The sequence below is a fragment of the Myotis daubentonii genome, chromosome 13 (genome assembly GCF_963259705.1).
Source record: "Myotis daubentonii chromosome 13, mMyoDau2.1, whole genome shotgun sequence".
NCBI lineage: Eukaryota > Metazoa > Chordata > Mammalia > Chiroptera > Vespertilionidae > Myotis > Myotis daubentonii.
In genome coordinates this window covers 39716633-39737880 of record NC_081852.1, presented here as the reverse complement: position 1 = coordinate 39737880, position 21248 = coordinate 39716633, and the positions used below count along the sequence as shown (strand labels likewise).

Sequence of the window (21248 nt, the reverse complement as noted above, 5' to 3'; positions counted from 1 at the left end):
CTGCCCCTAGCCTAGCCCCTGAAAATAGGAAACATGATAAGGGCCGTCCTTTGAAAGGTAAAAAGAAAATGAAATCCAAACCCTTTCCCCTATGTGCTTTTAAAATCCCGGATAGCTTCTAAAATTAATAGCTGTGAATCTGCTAAATCTGGAAGGTTGTGCATAACTTCGTTGCTAAGGAGAAGCTATCTTCACGTTGCTGACAGATGCCTAGGAAATTAAACAGCAGGATTCCAGCTCATCGTCAGTGGAAAAACTAAAACTTGACGTTTAAACATTCTTAGTGTTGCCTGCGGTGGAGGGCGCTGTGTTTGGTGGAAATGGTAACAAGGTCACTGTGGTTTATAGGCTGGATATACTCTGTGACACGTGTCGTGAAGATGAGAAGCACATTCTATTTAAAAGCTTTGAGCACATCAAATGAAGTTATACTTCCAGGAAGCATGTTGCTCTAGATCAGCGGTTCTCAACCTGTGGGTCGCGACCCCTTTGGGGGTCAAACAACCCTTTCACAGGGGTCGCCTAAGACCATCGGAAAACACATATATAATTACATATTGTTTTTGGGATTAATCACTATGCTTTAATTATGTTCAATTTGTAACAATGAAAATCCATCCTGCATATCAGATATTTACATTACGATTCATAACAGTAGCAAAATTACAGTTATGAAGTAGCAACGAAAATAATTTTATAGTTGGGGGTCACCACAACATGAGGAACTACATTAAAGGGTCGTGGCATTAGGAAGGTTGAGAACCACTGCTCTAGATGATAAGAAATGGCCTCCCTGACTTCTGAGCAAGCCTTCCCATCTGTCCCTGATCAGCTATGCCTCTTCCCTTGTTCTCCTTCTCCAGTTTGTTCACTCTTTTCAAATCAGTGGGAGGAGCACACATTCAGTCTTTTCCATGATATTCCATGGGGCAGATGTACCACATTTTATTCAACCATTTCCCTATAGGTGGACATTTCCTTTATTTTTAGTTATTTGCCGCTATGAACAATTCCTCAGTAAATATTCTTTAGATGTGGTGGTTATGTTTATAGCACTAACAGTCACCAACAGTGGGATTATAGGGTCAAAGAGTATATGTATTTTTAATTTTAATCATTTGCTTTTTAAAAAAAATTGATTTTAGAGAGAGGAAGGGAAAGAGAAACATCAGTCAGCTGCCTCCCACACACACCCCAGCTGGGGATCTAACTCGCAGCCTGGGTGTGTGCTTGGACTGGAATGGAACCACCACCTTTCTCCTATGGGACAGTGCTCCAGCCAACTGAGCCACGCAGGCCAGGGCGCTAGATTGCTTTTTAAAAATGTAGCAAGTTACATTTCTATCGACAAATGATAAGTAGTTATTACCCCCTTTTAAATGTTTGCCAGTCTAAGGAGAACAAAGTGATATTAATTTTCTTTTTCCTACTCACCAATATGAAAACTTTTCAAGTGGATTGCCTTTGAATTCTTACATAAATCATTCTCTACCCATTTTTCATTGTGTTGTATGTCTTTTTCTTGCCAGTTTTTAAGAGTTCTTTATATAATATAAATAATCTGTAATTTTTTCCCAAATCCATCATTTGCTTGGTGACTTTTCTCAAAGTATCTTTTTGCCATTTATAAATTTATTTTATTTTTACATAGTTTAATACATTTATTTTCTTCTGGAGCTTCTAGGATTCTAGTCCTTATTAAAAAGGTCTACCTAGCCCTGATGGTTTGGCTCAGTGGATAGAGCGTCAGCCTGTGGACTAAAGGGTCCCAGGTTCGATTCCGGTCAAGGGCATGTACCTTGGTTGCGGGCACATCCCCGGTGGGAGGTGTGCAGGAGGCAGCTGATCGATGTTTCTCTCTCATCGATGTTTCTAGCTCTCTATCCCTCTCCCTTCCTCTCTGTAAAAAATCAATAAAATCTATTAAAAAATAAAAAATTAAAAAATAAAAAGGTCCACCTTGCCCTTAATAGGTACATATAGACCTAGTGGGGTTTTGTGTTTTTTTAAGATCATTTTCTTTTCTTTTTAACATTTAAATATTTCTTCATGTAGGTCCAGTGTCTCTATGGTCTAATTCATTCTGAGTAACATAATTTTTGTTACAAATGTGAATAGATTATTTTCTTCATTTTTATTCCTAGAATATCATAAAGCTACTAATTTTCTTACAAGTCTTTTTAGGGAAATGATACCTTAACCAGATACAGGATTTTGGGTCCTATCTTCTTCTCTCAGCCTGATAGGTAGTATTTCTTGCTGTTCCACCTTCCAGAGGTGCAGATAAGAAGTGTGATGTGTGGTGGTTTCTTTGCTTTGCAGGAGAGCGTACCTAGCTCTTTTCACTTGGAAGCATGTAGTGTTTTCTCTGTACCTTCAGAGTTCAGGGATTTTAGCCAGTGACTTCCTGGGATGTGCCTGGTGGTATGTTCCTTTTTCATCCAGTCCAGAGTGGACCTGCTGGTATTTTCTATATGTAGTTCAGGACTTTTACCTTTCCTCATTTCTTTTTCTCCTTCTGGAACTTCTGGATTAGGTTCTCCTGGATCTATTCTAAAATTTCTTAACTTTTCTCTCATTTTTTTACTTTGAAATATTTCCTCACTTGATCTTTTATGCCACTAAACTGGATTCCAACAGTGACTATCCTGTCTTCATTTCATCTGATAACTTAAATAGTGAAAAAGGCACACTTTACATGTTTTAGCTTCTTAATAATAAAGACGTTTGGATACATTCAAAAGTATAGAGGAGAGTATAATGAATCCCATCTTCCAATTGCAAGTTATCAATAGGCAATGTTTCTGTCATCCAGTTTCAATAATTATCAACTTGTGACCAACCCTGTTCATCTACACCTCTGCTCACTCTCCCCATCCTCACCCAGACATCATATCATTTCATCCTGAAATAACCCCGTAAATAATTCATAATATCGCTTAGAAAGAGTTCTTTAAAAAACAAAGCTGGGAGTTCCAGGTTTCCTTTTGCGGTGATGAGAATGTGCTGGGACTAGCTAGCGGAGGTGGTGGTTACACAGCACTGTGAACATGTCAAACACCCCTGGATTGTTCACTTTAAAATAGTTAGTTTTTATGACTTTAATATAAAAAAATTAATTTACACTTTAAAAAAAATAAAAAAAACCCTGAGGGAATAAAACCCATATAACCACTATTTTTATACTTAAACAAAAGTAACCTTTTTAAAAATTGAATTTATTGGGGTGACATTGGTTAATAAAATTATATGTTTCAGGCGTACAGTTCTATAATACATCATGTGTATATTCTATTGTGTTCACACCCCACGTCAAGTCCCGGTATTTTTTTAGTATTACCAGGAAGTCTCCTTTGTGCTAGACTTGAATCTCCTTAAGTGCCCTTTCCGTGGCTGGATATGCTATAAATGGCTATTGTCTTTCTCCCCAGCACTCCTCTTTTGCTGAGTGTGAATTCTGTTCCTTCAGACCAATCTCTCTGACTGCTGGGTCCCCTTTTCTAGGCTAGTTGGGGCTCAGGTCTGGTTGCTGGAACACTCTGCGCACTGGCATCTGCCTGGTGGTAGAAGCAAGCAGTCCCCAGCGCAAGAATTGAGGGGAAAGCGGGCTCCGCCCAGTTCCTGCCTGCCCTGCCTCCACCGTGGCCCAGCCTCAGGGCACAGAGGGGTCCGGCCAAGGTTCTGACTCCTTCCTGGCCTTCGATGCAGGAGCCGAGGCCAGGTTAGGAGCCGAGGCCAGGTTAGATGCACTGATAAGCTGCGCTCCCTTCCCCAGGAGCCCATAGTCTCCACAGACCGTGTTCTTCCCGGATCTGCCACTGCCCTGTCTCGCTCCAGGACTGTGTTTTCAGCTAAAGAGAGATGCTGGCCATGGCAGGACTATCGATAGAAAATGCCCGATGAGCAGTGTGCAGTATGAAGTCCACAGGAGGAAGGAATAGTTAAGGCTGGGCCTCTAATTGATTTTTGACAAGGTTGCCAAGACCATTCAATGGGTAAAGAATAGTCTCTTCAACGAATGGTACTGGAGCAACTGGATACCCACATGCAAAAGAATAAAGTAGACCCCTTCCTTACACTACATACAAAATCAACTCAAAATCACTCAACCTAAATATAGGAGCGGAAACCATGAAATTCTCAGAAGAAACGTAAGGGTAAATCTTCATGACCTTGGATTTGGCAGTGACATCAAAAGGAGGAATAACAAAGGAAATAAATAAATTGAACTTCATCAGTATTAAAACCTTTTGTGCATCAAGAGGCATTATCACAACAAGAAGGGGGAAAAAGGAGACATATATAATACTCTTTGAAATACTTTAAGCAATAAAACAAAATTTAAAAAAAAAAGAGGCATTATCACAAAAGTAAAATATAACCTACAAAGTCAGAGAAAATATCTGCAAATCATCCTATCTAATAATAGACAAACATGGTAATTGACCATACCTTTGCTACGCCTCCCATGGGCTAAAGTGCAACATGCAAATTGACCACCAACAATATGGCAGCTAATTTGCATACTGTAGGTGGGGCTGGCAGCGCATGGATCCGTGACCTGGCAAGGGAGCAAAGCGGCGGAAAAGGGAGAGAGCCCAGATGGCAGAGAAGGGAGGGAGCCGAGGGCTAAGCAGCGAAGGGAGGGAGCGAGGCAGCGGAGAAGGGAGCGAAGTCCGCCTAGATGGGCTTTGCTCCCTTCTCTGCTTCGCTCCATTCTCAGGAAGCCCTACTCTTGCAGGAATCTTCCTGCAACGGGCATCTAGTGTGTTGATAAAAGTCTAGTGTCTAGCATATATAAAGAATGCTTACAGCACAACAACAAAAAGATAATCCAATTAAAAAATGGGCAAAGGACTTGAAATAGATCTTTCTCCAAGGAATGTGTACATAGAGGGGATAAATGGTGCTAGAAGAAAGAAGAGAAGCTATACAAATGACCAGTAAAAGCTGCTCACAGTCATTAGTCAGTAGGGATGGAAATGAAAACCACACCTACTAGCACAGCAGTAATCACAGAGGTGGGAAACAGCAAGTGTTGGTGAGTGTGTAGGGAAACCGGAACCCGGACACGTTGCTGGTGGGCATATAAAGCCATGCGGCCTCTGTGGGAAGCAATCTGGCAGTTCTTCAAAAAGTTAGGCATGGAATCGCTGTGTGTCCCAGCAATTCTACTCCTAGGTAGATACTCAAAAGAATTGAAAACAGGGATTCAAACAAATACATGTCCATACCTTGATAGCAGCACCATTCACAGTAGCCAGAAGGTGGAAACAACCCAAATGTCCATCAGCGAGTGAGTGAGTGGATAAACCAGGTGTGATGTATACACGCACGTGTAACGGAATATCAGTCATAAAAAGGAGTGAAATTCTGCAGGGATGCACCTCAAAACATGACACGTGAAAGGAGCCAGATACAAAAGGCCACGTATGGTGTGATTCCATTTATAGGAACGATCCAGAATAGGCAAACCTGTAGGCGGAAAGCAGGTTGGTTGTAGTCAGGGAGAGGTGGGCTGAGTGGTTGCTGAGTGGGTATAGGGTTTCCCTTGGGTGATGAAAATGTTTTGGAACTAGACAGAGGCAGTGATTGTGCAACATTGTGAGCGTATTAAATGCCACTGGATTGTTCACTTTAAAATGGTTCATTTTATCTTAAGAAAAAAACCCTAAAAAACATGAAATTGTTGGGTGGGATGTCAGCCGTGTCATTAAAGCACGAAGCCCAGAGCCTCAGGGCAGTCCCACCCTTCAGCTGCCTGGCCCATCTATCTCCATGTGCGCCCCCCCGCCCCCAGCCCCCTTGGGCCTGGCTCATGCCAGACCAATCCCCAAGGACATGCCCTGCATTCGCCTGCTCTGGGCCCCGTCCTGGCTGGTTCCTCTCCCCGAAATGCTCTTCCTGTCCCGCATTGTCTGGTGCTGCCTGGCCTTCAGGGTTCAGCTCAGGTGCGGCCTTAGAATCCTCACCAGGACCCTTTGAGGTGGACGCTGTTACCCCCTCTTACAGAGAGACAACTAAGTGTGTGTGCGTGTGTGTAAACACCCACTTTACAGAGCTCAGGAAGAGCACACAAGCACAGAGGGGTGAGAATCTGCCTACAACAACACAACCAGTAAACGAAGGAGCAGGCTCCAGAGCCCATTCTCTCAGCTACAGCCCGACACCAGCTGAGTTCCAGGTGGCATGGGACTGAGACGCCTCAGTAGCTCTACCGTAGAGTCTGGAAAGGAGGAACGGGAGGAAGCCTTGCTAAACCTGTTTCCTGTCTCTCCTCTTTGGGTGCAGGTGGAAGTGAAGCCATATGTGCTGGATGATCAGATGTGTGATGAGTGCCAGGGCACGCGCTGTGGGGGGAAGTTTGCCCCGTTCTTCTGTGCCAACGTCACCTGCCTGCAGTATTACTGCGAATACTGCTGGGCCAGCATCCACTCCCGCGCCGGCCGGGAGTTCCACAAACCGCTGGTGAAGGAGGGAGGCGACCGCCCTCGCCACGTCCCGTTCCGCTGGAGCTGAGCCCAGGGCAGACCTGGCCACAAGTACTGGAGTAGATGACACGGAGGGAAACGAGAGGGCACTGCCTCAGGGCTTACAGTGTTCTGGAAATCTGTGCATTCGTTCTCGATTTTTAAAGAAGAAATGGGTCTTTTTATTATTATTATTATTTACAGTCATATTACTGAACTCAATGTCCAGTATAATGCAAAATTGCAGAGTGTATAACGGTACTGATTTGCACTTTGATTCACACCTTTGTCTGCTTGGTACCTTCATTTCTTATACCTGACTTGTCCCTCGTGACAGTACGTAGACTGCCATTCTCATCAGCGGCCATCAGGTCGACGTCTGTGATTTTTTCGTTTGTTGTTGTTGTGTTGTTGTTCCGATTGTTTTTGAACTGGAGCATGCACTTATTTTCAGAAACTTAGAGAGTTGCCCCTAGGAGAAGACTTACCAAAGGTAATACTCGTGAGTAGGTGGCAGATGTAGCAAAAACTTCACAACAATTCAGCAATCACTAGTTGGGGTCATTTAGAGTAAGGATAACCCTTAATGAAAATAAGCCTTTAGTTGCTCTCTATCTTGACATGTAAGGATACCTCATAAGCTGAATCTTTATTTTTTCCTTCACGTTTGATTTTTTGTTTTGCTGAGGACTTCAGTTAGATCTTTTAGTGTTACGTAAATTTATGCTGCAATAGCTTTTGCTGCTATTAAAATGGTATTATTAATACCATAATACTCTATTCAGGCTAAGGTATCAATGAAAAAAAACCCAACAACACACTTCTGTGATTTAGGGATAGAATCCGCTGCCGAAAGGAGATCAGAAGAGACTTCAGAAGGCTTCAACGGAAGGTCACTATTTCCGACTGCATGTTTACTTAATCAGGTTGCTGCATGCAATAAATTTTATATCCAATGTCTAGTATGAAACCTTCCCACAATGCACAAATTAAGAATCTATATAAGCTATAAAATACTGATTTTTTTAAACAAAAAAAAAACCAAGATTTTTTTCATTCAAAGAATTGGTAATTGACTGGAGGAAGGCATGCCTCAATAAATGGAATGCTTCTGAAATTAGGAAGAGCCCATAACAGAATGACCTATATTACAACCAATATACAACCTAGGTGTAGGATATTCTTAAAGCAAACTCGTGGATGGTAGATGAAGTACTTTGCGGTGCTCTGTTATATATTGTGCAATTTATTTTATATAGTAAAGTGATTATGTCTAACTGTGATCAAACTTAACTGTTTAAAGCCTCTGTGTCAGACGTTAATGAACTTGACAGTTCACAACTGGTATACTCTTAACTAACACATGAGCTCTTAGTTCCAATCTCCTAGTGCTTGCACCATTTTACATAGCTTCAGACCTTGTCCAGAAAACCAAAGAGCTCATCTTAGCTTACAAACACTAGGAATATATACAGTATATAGAGATAAGTTGTCAGATTGACAAACTAGGCACACTTTAAGAAAGTCGCGTGATGGTGATGCTAAAGAAATGTCTGTATAAGAAATGATGGCCTGGGTGGGGCTGGTTGTCTGGGTGAGAAATTCACTACTTAATTCCCTGGATTTATCCTGTAAAGCTTGAATAGAATTAAGACCTGCTAATACTACCGTGGACATTTTTTTAGCATTCACTCTTGGGCTGCAGATAGTAATATATAAACACACACGATGATTGTGAGACTATGTAGATTTTTTTTTTAATCTTCTTCCTATGTTTTGGAAATCTGGGGACAATCTGACTGGATATGACACTGCAGACTAGGTTTAAATCGCTGTGTTTTATGTGCTGTGATGTCCTTGTACTGTCTTAAGTTAATATTGCTTGTTTTCGTCCCATTCTGTTTTGTTTCTCCAGTGTTCCGTTGCAATTAACAGCTCTCAAACTATAGATTGTTTCCAAAAAGGAAAAACAAAATAGTTTTTTACTGGATTAAAAATGCTTATTAGAAATTCTCCCCTTTTGAGGTTACCTCTGGGCTTTTTGGTAAGAATTGCTTTTTTCCAGCCCAGCTGTGGTTTTTCTGTTTGTTTGTTTTCTATGTTTGTGGTTTGTTTTTTCATCTGTACAAGAAATTTTGTTATGCACTACTACTTTTTGTATTCTAGACAGTTTTCAAAAGTTGGCTGAAGATTTTTTTGTTTGTTTGTTTTTAAGGAAAAAGGCATGCTTTCTGACTGACATGATCTTTTGCAATACCTCAATTTTGAAATATAGGAGAGAAAATGATATTTTCTAAGTAATTTTATTCAGAAAAATATATATTAATTTAATTCTGCAAGAAAAATGATTTAACAGATGGGTAACTTTATTTTTTTCATGCTTATTTGTGTTTTTTGAAAATGAAGAAGTTAGAGCTTTATAACTATAATATTAAAGATCATATCTAACCTACAGAAATCTACCTAATTATATGAAAGAAGCAAAACTTTTTGAAGAAGCACCCCTCTTTCATGTACTAAAATAACACTGAGATTTAAAAAAAACAACAACAACAACAAAAAATGCTGGAAGATTGTACAGCATAAAGCTTAACGTGAAAGTGAGAAAACGTGGTCATGAAGAATAGGTTACAAAAAATAAACTCCATTTGGTGCTGAAAGTTGTGAATAGATGGTGGAAACTACTTTCCCTTAATTTGTATATTTATAATCAAGCGTTGATTGTGCACGACTGGCCAGGATTGTGAAAGAATTCTTCTGTTTGTATTTTTTTAAAGAGAACTTTTTTAGTTTATTAAATTATAACATGTTCCCTTTTGTTTTGTAAATAAATGTGCCCCCCTCCCCCAAGTTGTTAATGTTATATTAAAAGAGAGGGTCCTTCAAAAAAAATTATTTTTTAAAACACAGAGGTGTTCTGACCTGCAACTTGACTGGGAAGCCCCTGGGTATCACAGGTCCTGTTGTGGCCTTTCCTTGATGTGACACTTGAACTAGTCGATTTTTTGAAGGCTATAACCTAACCTCGACTATTTGTTGTTATGTGCAATACTGTTTGTACTGTTTGTATAAAAAATAGAAAAAAAAAGAAAAGAAAAAAGGCATAAATCTTTATTGCAGATTTATTTTCATTGCAAACTTTAGACATTGTGATTCACTGAAATCATTTTTCTACTGTCAAATATGTACCTTTTCTTCATGCTGGTATTTTTTCAATAGTAATGTAGCCTTTGTACTGAGACAAATTTTCATTGTTATTTTTAGAGAGATTTTTTGCTAAGAAAAAAATTAAACATATTTACATATTTTTCATTTTATTTCGTATTTTCTTTAAGGAGTGCTTTCTCAATCATTAATAGAGTTGTTTCTGGGAGGGACTTTCATATCTGGTCAATGTCATAATATTATTTTGTATTTTTACTTGGAATAAATTAATTTTATGATGCTAATTCTTTAAAAGTTTATTTTTTTCATTTTCAGTTATTTTTGAAGCTAAAACCTTTGTAATATTGTTACTAAAGTGTCTAGTTTTTTGAAATGCAAAGCTTTATGTATTAACTTGCTGATGTGGTTTACAATAGTGTGACAACAATGAAAACGGTTGGTTATGTAAAGTGATTGGAAAATGTAATGAATAATTGGGTAATAAAATGACAGAATGAGCAGAACATGTGAGATTTTGACAAGCCTTTTCCTTTGTTACAGTGGTTTAGTGTAAGCTTAGGGATGTCACAGTACAGTCCTCTAGGGATGTCACAGTGGATTTATACAACACCAGGTGCAGCCACATCTGTGGCCCTGATCATGGTCACCCTCACGAGACACCACCAGGCTGACACCTGGCCAGGTCAACAAAATGACTCATTGCTTTCCCCTCTGACTCTTCATTATGTCGTGTGTGTGTGTGTGTGTGTGTGTGTGTGTGTGTGTGTGAGAATCTGCCCCCCACTGCTGTCCATGTGTGAGTGAGATGGTGCCTTTCGCCCAGGCCACACCTTTTCCATTCATTCACTGTGGTGACGTCTGAGAGTAAAAGGAATTGCTGAGAGGACACTGCCTTCTGGGTAGTTAGACACAGATTGCAGGGTCTCCCTGAGTCACCCCAGTTCCGCTGGAGGGTGTACCGAGGAGGCACTCTCAGCCGTCACCACGGTCATGGACAGTCTCAGACTTCATCTTCCTTCACCTCCCACCTGCTCCCTGCTATGGTGCCCCTTGTTTGTCCCTAATTGTCCCTTATTGTGGCAACACATCTGGCAACCCTCTGAGCATGATCTGTCTGCCCTCCTGCTTCTTTTCCAACACCCACCTCACCTCGAAGCTGTGCTGTGAAGGCAGCGTGCCATTGTAATGGCACCTAAAATTAAGACGACAAAACGAACATACAACTGCAAAACTGGTGTTGCGTAAACAGAACATCCAATGACTTGCTCTAGATCGATGGTGTGTTTCTACAAGTCCTTGGCGGCCTCTTCCGGCCCCGCTGCCAGGGAGGCGAGGCTGTCAATGGCTCAGAGAAACGGGTGTCCAGCGTTGGCTTTGGGTATGCTCTCTGTATTCAGTTTTGTAAATAATATATAGATTAGATCAAGTCGTGATGTAAAATTTTAACTCAAATTGGGTATTACTGGTTGGAATTTTACATTAACTCACAAATACGTGATTAGGAACAGAAGAAACGAAATTGGAAAATTCTTGCTTAGTGGTATAAAGATTATGCTTAGATTTCTGCTTATATCTTGTGTTTTATAGCTTGTTAGTGAGGCATGGGCTAATGCAGAATGTATTGCATTGATGCAATTAGCAAATAACTGCTAGTTTTAATTTTATCTATTGTATTAGCAACAAAATGGTATTTAACTGGGTAAGGCTCCTACCTAAATATTTGAGTATTGTGACATCTCTACTTGCAAGGTTTGAGTGAAAGATTAGTCACAGATTAGTGAAAAAAAAAAAAGTATCTTTTTGTTAAAACTGGCTTATTTGTATGGATTGTTGCTTTTTCACCAGTTTGTATGGTATGTCAGCTAACATTTTCTGTTTCTTTCTTTTTTTTAAATAATAACCAAACTTCTCTATCTCAGCTGCAATAGTGTTCCATTTTACCACAGAGTATTTTATAATTAATGCTGTTGACTTTATACCCCAAAATGGGTCAAGAAGTGGATATATGATTCGGAGAGGTTTAAATTTGTATGACGGTGAACTTAATCGCCACAAGTAGAAAACTAGGGTGCTAATACAGGACAACTTCTGCTCTTTTTTCTTTTCTGGATCTAGTTCTGTTGGGGTATAAAGTATTAGGTATTTGTATTTTTGCTGTCAAAATAATGGACATAACTTTTAGAGTGTTCACAGCTAAGATCTCTGTATTTGTTTTTCAACTAACAACTAATTTTAAATGTATTGTATCTTTTATTACCTGTTCTCTTAGATTGTTTTTGCTAGTAATCCTTACTCAGCTTCTGCCTTTGGGCTTGGACTAACATTGCTTGTATGGAACTGCAGTACTGTGACTAAACATGGAGCTCAATGCAGCTACTGCTTCAACTGCTTAAACTTTGTAGTTTGGACTTCATTTTTTTCTGTAATAACAACTTATTAAATCTAGTTGTATGAAGTACTGACGCTTGTCATCCTTTGCATTCGCTGAGGAATAGCCTGGCATCTATGGAGCGCACCCGGGGACACGGCGCGTTCCATTTGCCTGGCTAGCGTTGGGAGGGAGGGGGACACGTTCCCTTCGGCGGATTAAGCACTAAGACGCGACATTCACCCGTTCTCTGCCTCAGCAGCGCTCACCCAGAAAAAACGAAAAATAAAAGCGGGAAGCCATGTGGTGGGTTGACAGTGGGAACCTGTACTCAGTGCCGGGTTCTGAGAGGGGCAGTCGGCCTTTTATGCCAGGCACTTGCCACATGAAACCAATGTTCAAAATCAAAATCAAGAAAGTCAATGAAAGCGTAAGTATGCTCCCTTTCGTTTCATTTTTTACACGAGGCTCTCTCGGATCATTTCAAAAAATGGGTCTTTTTTTAAAAATCCCGCAGGGACTCGGGACGCGCTCGAAGCTCGGGCGCCAACTTCCATCCTTTTAGAACGCGGGTGGCGCGCGGCCGCGGGGAGAAGCCGGGCGCCGAGACCTGCAGGTGCGGCGGCGCCACGTGCGCTCGTTGGCCGGGGGCGGGGCCGGGGGCGGCGGCGGCGCAGGTGTTTTAAACTCGGGCTTTCGGCTCCGGCCCGAGCCGCGCGGGACTTTCTGCCTCCGCGGGTCCCCTGGGCGCAGCGCCCGGGCCCCGGGGAGCCCCGCTGCCAGGAGGGTGGCCGCCATTCTCCCGCCGGGGCAGGGGGTGGGGTCGGCAGGGCGGCCCGGCTCCCTCCGGCCCCGCCTGGATCCTGGCCCGGGTGCCCCGTGTCGCCCACGCCCCTCGGTCGCAGCCTCCCTCGCGGGCATCGCACCCCCTCCTGAGGCCGGCACCCAAACGGCCCCCCACGTCTGCCCCCTGCACCCAGGGTGGCCCCGGCGCGTCGTGGCGGCCCATCCACTCCTCGCTGCCGCCCAGCAGGTAAGCTAAGCCGGGCCTGGGGGGGTGGGGGGGGGGGGGGGCGGGGAGCGCAGCTCGGGCGCCCGGGCTCCGCGCCGGCTTCCCCGTGCACACGGGTGTCCGGGGCCTGGAGCCGAGGCTGAACACTCGGCGCTTCGTGTCCCTCCGGGAAGAGGAGAGGAATGATATGTCTCAGTCCTTTTTCTGTCTGACGTTCTGAAAATGCACGACACACGGAGCACCGACGGAATGCTCTTCAGGACGCTGGTCTGGCTGGGCCCCGCAGGTGCCCCCTGAAAAGGGCTCTGCGGTCCCAGCTCCGGGAGGGGAGCGGCGCGGGAGCAGGGGGACCCCAGGCCCCGCTTGCCGAGGAGGCTGGGTCTGTGTCTAAGGCCCTTGATTGGCAGGGAAAACACCACCGCAAACACTGATGAACGCTCGCGCTCTCGGCTTTAACATTGGTTTGGGTGGTTTTTCCCCAGACGCTGGGCGCAGGGGTCCCTGGGGCACTCACATTGGAAGACTTAAAAGTCACGTGTTTGAACTGGAGCAGCTGTGCCAAATTGGCCAAGGATTTCGTCATGGGGCGAGGGGCGTCCAAGTCGATGGGTCCTGCTGCCGATCAAACGGTTGTCGGGAAGGATGAGTTTACCAATTTAGATTCAGTGTTAGGAGTCTGCAGATGGACTGATGAAGAGTAACAAAAGGGACAAAACGTATTCACATGCACATGAGACGCACAAAATAAATGACTCCTATAATATAATTTATATTATATTTATTCTATTATATTATAAATATAAGGGCGGGGGAGAAAAAGGCTTTTATGGAAAGACTGGGTTTGTAGAGGAACAGAGGGAAGATGAGAAAGTTGGTGATAATGCTTGTTTACGCAGCTGTGAGCGGGGTTTTTTTTCCTCCCCCTTCTTTCTGGCCAGGGAAACTCCCCGGGAGAGGGCTTTGATTAAGCCTGGCTCTCAGAAGATCCTGCCTTTAGTCAGATAAGGGAAGCTCTGAAAAAGCTGCCTTTTGCATCTGTTGAATCTCAGATGTCTTCAGTTTAAAATCATCTTCCTGTCAACTCAGGGGTCCGAGTGGGTTCCTGCAGGTTAATGGCTGGAAGGAAGCTGACACTGAACACATAACTGAACGTTACCTTTATTCTGCCCCATTACACCGTAGTGTGGAGGGAATGGCATGCAAAGTTTGGGCACTGTGTGTATTTAGATCCAGACGACTTGGCTGTAGCTGCATTTACACGCACCTCCACCGTGAATTCTGGCCCCTCACAAGTCACCCAGGCATGTCATGTGCTACTGGTTACTGGCCCAGTCTTTGGTCCAGATGGTTTGAGCTGAACTGTTAGGCATAAGGGAAACATTCCAACTTCTCACCTTCAGTGCAGGCCTAGACCAAATGATACTCTTTAAATCAGCGGTTCCCAACCTGTGGGTCGCGACCCCTTTGGCGGTCGAACGACCCTTTCACAGGGGTCGCCTAAGACCATCCTGCATATCAGATATTTACATTACGATTCATAACAGTAGCAACATTACAGTTATGAAGTAGCAACGAAAATAATTTTATGGTTGGGGGTCACCACAACATGAGGAACTGTATTTAAAGGGCCAGAAGGTTGAGAACCACTGCTTTAAATGGAAGAAAAACTCCTTGGGCAAGTTTTGGTCCCTAAACCTAGGAGTTGTCTTGTGTGCCTGGCCTCTCAAAACACAGGGCCCTTGTACTCATCATTAAGGCCAAAACACAATTCCAATGGGTACCCACAAGAATGACTAAAATTTAAAAACCTGCAAATACCAAGTGTTGGCAGGGTCTAGGTCAGTACTGGTAGAAGTGTAAAGTGGTACAATCCTTTGAGAAACTGTTTTAGGAGAGCTGAGCGTGTGCATATGCTATGACTCGGCGTTCTCGCTCATAGGTGATGACCAATAGAAATACATAGAGTGACCCCAGAAGACATGTATGAGAATGATCAGAGTAGCACTACTCCCAAACGGGAAAGTATCCAAATGTCCTACAGCATTACAATGGATACATTGTAGTGTCGATGTAACAAATTGAGCCAAACTGATAACATGTGCCAGGGAACAAGACCTCAGATGCTCCAGAGAATAAGAATTTTGTAGCTTCTTTTATGCCTTTGAGATGAAGGAGGGAGCTAAGGAAGATTACAGGGAGATGGGAGAAAGGCAGGTGCGGATTGGATTACAGGATAATTAACAAGGTTGTATGCTTTTTTCCCAGGGTTGTTAAGGCTTATTTCAAAGATGTGTTAATCCAGATGCACAGAAACAGTGGACAGGGCTGGTTTAAAACCTTCCTTTAAAGAAGTTACAGGTGTGGCGTGTGACTGCCCACCAGCACCTGTCCAGTTAGGAATTCATGACCAGTACCTTGTGAGGTTACTCTTATTCGTCCATAGTATATCCATAAATGGAATACTGTGCGAGTGAAGACCTACAAGTATAAGCAACATTACAGAAGGATTTTACAATGTTGATCACAATAAGCCAGGCTAAAAAAAAAAAAATGTATCTACACACTTTGAATAATTACAAAGGCAGTGTTTATTAAAATACATTTCATTTTCAAAATTGAGCTGTCAGCTGTTAAAGTGTGCATACATTGTGGGGTCACCCTGTATATGACTCCACTCATGTAAACAGGCAAAAGCAGTAACTGAAGGTAGCTTCTGGGGTGACTTTCTTGTGCTGGGGGGTTGAATACACAGGTGTGTTCAGTTAGTGAAAATTAATTGAGCTTATACACTGGGGTCTGTGCACTTTTCTATGTTCCAGTGAAACGTCAAAACAAACAAGAAAGGGCTCTGTGAGAACTGAAAGCTGATGCTGAGGCCACGTGGAATTCTTTCTTTCCAGGCAACCTCCGTGTAATTCACTTTTCACGCTCCCAAATAGTCACATTTCCCTCTGCCTGTCATTGCTGCCAGTGGCCCACGCAGGCTGGCCTGCCTTCCCAGTCCCCCTGCTGCCACTCTCCCGCCCCGCGCCCCTATCCCCAGGCTCCTCTCTGGTCTTCTTTAAGCCTACCAACACAGAGAAGGACTTTAAAATATATATATTTTATTGATTTTTTACGGAGAGGAAGGGAGAGGAATAGAGAGTTAGAAACATCAGATGAGAGAGAAGCATTGATCAGCTGCCTCCTGCACACCTCCCACTGGGGATGTGCCCACAACTAAGGTACATGCCCTTGACTGGAATCGAACCTGGGACCCCTCAGTCCGCAGGCCGACGCTCTATCCACTGAGCCAAACCAACTAGGGCTTATGGCATTTTTTTAAAGTCAATTTGGAGGGAAAGGTGGAGTGGAGACATAAAGTTAATAAAACTCCATTAATTTTCAGAAGTGGATGGTTGAGCACCAAACATGGAAAGCCCATTACTCTCACAGCGCATGTGCTGACTGGCTTATAGAAAGTCTTGTTTACCATCCAAGATCTGTTGGCCCCACGTCCACCTTATAATCTGATGGGGGTTTTTGTTAATATTAATGTTTTTGAGATACTTGTTGATTCAGATACTGTTGTAAGAAGACAGACAGAGAGACCCATGTATTATTTACCCAGATTCCCTCTAACATCTTTTTTTTAAAAAATATATTTTATTGATTTTTTACAGAGAGGAAGAGAGAGGGATAGAGAGTTAGAAACATCGATCAGCTGCCTCCTGCACACCTCCTACTGGGGATGTGCCCTCAACCAAGGTACATGCCCTTGACTGGAATCGAACCTGGGACCTTTTAGTTTGCAGGCTGACGCTCTATCCACTGAGCCAAACCGGTTAGGGCTCCCTCTAACATCTTGCAAAACTAGATTAAATACCACAACCAGAATATTGACATTGCTGCAGACACTTCAGTAGTGTAGGGAGAGAAAGGTGCTATTAACCTGATGCTAATGCCATGAGGTGGGAGTTACAATGCAAGCTGGGACTGTTGCCACCTGTGCCAAGGTTGGGGTACAGGGCATATCCAGGCCAGTGCTGCTTGATTGGAGTTTGTAGACTTTTGAGAGATGGTAGGAAAGCCTGCAGCAGAGACGAGGAAGGCCACTTGTGTTGAGCAGCCGCGGGAAAGGAGGGGAGGAGTTGGGTAGGGCAGGGTTTCAGGAACTCACCAGGGCAGGGTGAGAGGTCTTAGCCAGGTTAAGGGAGAGCACAGATTTGGCACAAAGACTGTAACAAAGTTCTGTCCTTGGAGAGAGTTGTGCCGACCCCCGGCCCTCCAGCCCTCGCCCAGAAGCTAAATTCAGTTCTTCCCCATATGTCCCTTGTGCTTGGGCTTTGAGCAGGTGGGTCTGTGTGCAGGCCCCTCAGGAAGGGTGTCCTGGTCTCCAGAAGCCCTTTCTCACTCAGACACAATCCCCGCTGGTTCCACAGCCACAGGTTGTGGGGACTCTTCCCCCTGGCACTGGTGCCCTAGGCTGGAGAGCCTGGTGTGGGGCTAGGACCCCTTGCTTCTTGGAGGGACCTCCACAGCTGAGATACCCCTCCTGATTCTTTTATTTTTTATTGATTTCAGAAAGGAAGGAGAGGGAGAGAGGAAAACATCAATGATGAGAGGGATCGAGCCCACAACCCAGGCATGTGCCCTGACTGGGGATTGAACTATGACCCCCTGGTTCATAGGTTGATGCTCAACTACTGAGCCATGCCAGCCAGGCTGATTCTTTTTTTTTTTTTAACCTCAAGATTTGATTGTCACATAAACAGAATAGGAACCTTAGAACTGGATCACTTGTCCCTTTCTCTTTTTAACTCCTCCCAGTTCAAAATGCTTGCATCGCTTAATAGCCAGCAAAGAAGATCTCTTAGATCTTCTTTGTAAGTTTAGCCTTTTTACAGAAAGTTGGGTTATTCTGCCCACCCCAGCTACTCTGCCTCCTGTCCTAACTCGGCTTTCCCTGCACGTACCGGGACTCCTCGCCTTTCCTGAACTGCTGTTTGTGGGGCTGACGCTTGCCACACTTCTTACAGAACGCTGGCAGCTTCCAAGGGCACTAGCTGCACAGAAAGGAAGCGCCGTCCTGATTTTTAATTGCCACGTGAGGGTGTGGTACCTGCCCGCGCCCATCCGCCCTCCTACCAGTCTCCATGTGACTTTACATCTTTAGTTGTAGGAATTCTGTTCCGCTAGTCCTCAGGTGCCTCTCAATGGTGGTTGATCTAGAGTTGTAATTTTGATGTGGTTATGGGAGGAGGTGAGCACAGTATTTTTTTTCTTTATTGATTAAGGTATTACAAACGTGTCCATATCCCCCCCTACCCTAGTCCCAACCCCCGCTCATGCCCTCACCCCCTGGTGTCTGTGTCCATTGGTTAGGCTTATATGCATGCATACAAGTCCTTTGGTTGATCTCTCCCCCTTACCCCCACCCTCCCCTACCTTCCCTCTGAGGTTTGAAGGTCTGATTGATGCTTCTCTGTCTTTGGATCTGTTTTTGTTCATCAGTTTATGTTGTTCATTATATTCCACAAATGAGATAGATCATGTGATATTTATCTTTCTCTGACTGACTTATTTCACTTAGCATAATGCTCTCCAGCCCCATCCATGCTGTGGCAAATGGTAAGAGTTCCTTCTTTTTTATAGCAGCGTATTCCACTGTGTAGATGTACCACAGTTTTCTAATCTACTCATCTGCTGATGGGCACCTAGGCTGTTTCCAAATCTTAGCTATGGCAAATTGTGCCGCTATGAACATAGGGGTGCATATATCCTTTCTGATTGGTGTTTCTAGTTTCTTGGGATATATTCCTAGAAGTAGGATCACTGGGTCAGATGGGAGTTCCATTTTTAGTTTTTTGAGGAAATTCCATACTGTTCTCCACAGTGGCTGCACCAGTCTGCATTCCACCAGGAGTGCATGAGGGTTCCTTTTTCTCCGCATCCTCGCCAGCACTTGTCGTTTGTTGATTTGTTGATGATAGCCATTCTCACAGGTGTGAGGTGATACTGCATTGTCGTTTTGATTTGCATCTCTCAGATGATTAGTGACTTTGAGCATGTTTTCTTATGTCTCTTGGCCTTCCTTATGTCCTCTTTTGAAAAGTATCTATTTAGCTCCATTGCCCATTTTTTGATTGGGTTGTTTATCTTCCTTATGTTAAGTTGTATGAGTTCCCTGTAAATGTTGGAAATTAAACCCTTATCGGTGATAATATTGGCAAATATGTTCTCCCATGCAGTGGGCTTTCTTGTTGTTTTGTTGATTGTTTCTTTTGCTGTGCAAAAGCTTTTTATTTTGATGTAGTCCCATTTGTTTATTTTCTCTTTAGTTTTTATTGCCCTAGGAGCTGTATCTGTGAGAAATTGCTTTGGCATATGTCTGAGATTTTGCTGCCTGTGGATTCCTCTAGTATTTTTATGGTTTCCCGTCTTATGTTTAAGTCCTTTATCCATTTTGAGTTTATTTTTGTGTATGGTGTAAGTTGGTGGTCTAGTTTCATTTTTTTGCATGTATTTGTCCAATTTCCCTGCACCATTTATTGAAGAGACTGTCTTGACTCCATTGTATGTTCTTACCTCCTTTGTCAAATATTAATTGAGCATAGTGGTTTGGGTCGATTTCTGGGTTCTCTATTCTATTCCATTGATCTATATGTCTGTTCTTGTGCCAGTACCAGGCAGTTTTGAGACCAGTGGCTTTGTAATACAGCTTGATATCTGGTATTGAGATCCCTCCTATATTGTTGTTCTTTCTCAGGATTGCTGCAGCTATTCAGGGTCTTTTTTTTATTCCAGATGAATTTTTGGAGAGTTCTTTCTAGGTCTGTGAAATATGCCGTTGGTATTTTAATGGGCAGTGCATTGAATCTACAGATTGCTTTGGGTAGTATGGACATTTTAATGATGTTGATTCTACCAATCCATGAACATGGTATGTTCTTCCATCTGTTTATGTCTTCCTTTATCTCTTTTTACAGTGTTCTGTAGTTTCCTGAGTACAGGTCTTTTACCTCCTTAGTTAAGCTTATTCCTAGGTATCTTAATTTTCTTGGTGCAATGGTAAATGGGATTGGTTTTTTAGTCTCTCTTTCTGTAAGTTCACTATTGGTGCATAAAAATGCCATAGATTTCTTGGCATTAATTTTGTATCTTGCTACATTGCCGAATTCATTTATAAAGTCTAATAAATTTTTTTGGTGGAGTCTTTAGGGTTTTCTCTGTACAGTATCATATCATTTGTGAGTAATGACCGTTTTACGTCTTCTTTTCCAATTTGGACACCTTTTATTTCTTCTTCTTGTCTAATTGCTATGGCTAGCACTTCCAGAACTATGTTGAACGGGAGTGGTGAAAGTGGGCATCCCTGTCTCATTCCTATTCTTAGGTGAAATGGTTTTAGTTTTTGCCCATTGAGTATGATGTTGGCTGTAGGTTTGTCGTATAAGGTTATGTTGAGGTATGATTCCTCTATTCCCACGAGGGATTTTATAGAGAAAAAGTTTTGGATTTTGTCAAATGCTTTTTCTGCATCAATTGATATGACTATGTGATTTTTATCTCTCAATTTGTTTATGTGATGTATCACATTTATTGATTTGCAGATAGTGTACCAGCCTTGCATCCTTGGGATAAATCCTACTTGGTCATGGTGTATGATCTTTCTGATGTACTGCTGGATCTGATTTGCTAGAATTTTATTGAGGATTTTGGCATCTATGTTCATTAGGGATATTTGCAGGTAATTCTCTTTCATTGTGTTGTCTTTGACTGGTTTTGGTATTAGGGTGATGCTGGCTTCATAGAATGCGCTTGGAAGTGTTCCTTCCTCTTGAATTTTTTTGAAATCGTCTGAGGAGGATAGGTTTTAGTTCTTCCTTAAATGTTTGGTGAAACTCCCCTGTGAAGCTGGAACCTTTTTGATGACTGCTTTAATTTCTTCCATAGTTATCAGCCTATGGAGATTTTTAGATTCTTCCTGATTGAATTTTGGAAGGTATTTTTCTAGGAATATGTCCATTTCCTCCAGGTTGTCTAGTTTGTTGGAACAGAGTTATTCATAGTATTTTTTTAAAAAAACAATCCTTTGTATTTCTGTGGTGTCTGTTGTTATTTCGCCTCTATCATTTCTAATTTTGTTTATTTTGGTCCTCTCTCTTTGCTTCTTGGGGAGCCTGGCTAGAGATTCATCAATCTTGTTTATCCTTTCAGACAACCAGCTCTTGGCTTCATTGATCTTTTGTAT

The 21248-nt window shown here is 42.8% G+C and overlaps 1 protein-coding gene across 13 annotated transcripts in view; it reads left to right on the top strand.

Annotated features, from left to right (window-relative positions):
- Positions 1-12093, top strand: part of CPEB3 (cytoplasmic polyadenylation element binding protein 3) — a 181822-nt gene extending 169729 nt beyond the window's left edge. For all 13 annotated transcript variants that reach the window (XM_059662840.1, XM_059662839.1, XM_059662838.1 and 10 more), the window contains one exon: positions 6292-12093. In XM_059662840.1, the coding sequence (XP_059518823.1) occupies positions 6292-6519 (228 nt within the window). In that variant the 3' untranslated portion in view covers positions 6520-12093. The remainder of the gene's footprint in view (positions 1-6291) is intronic.
- Positions 12094-21248: the final 9155 nt, after the last annotated feature.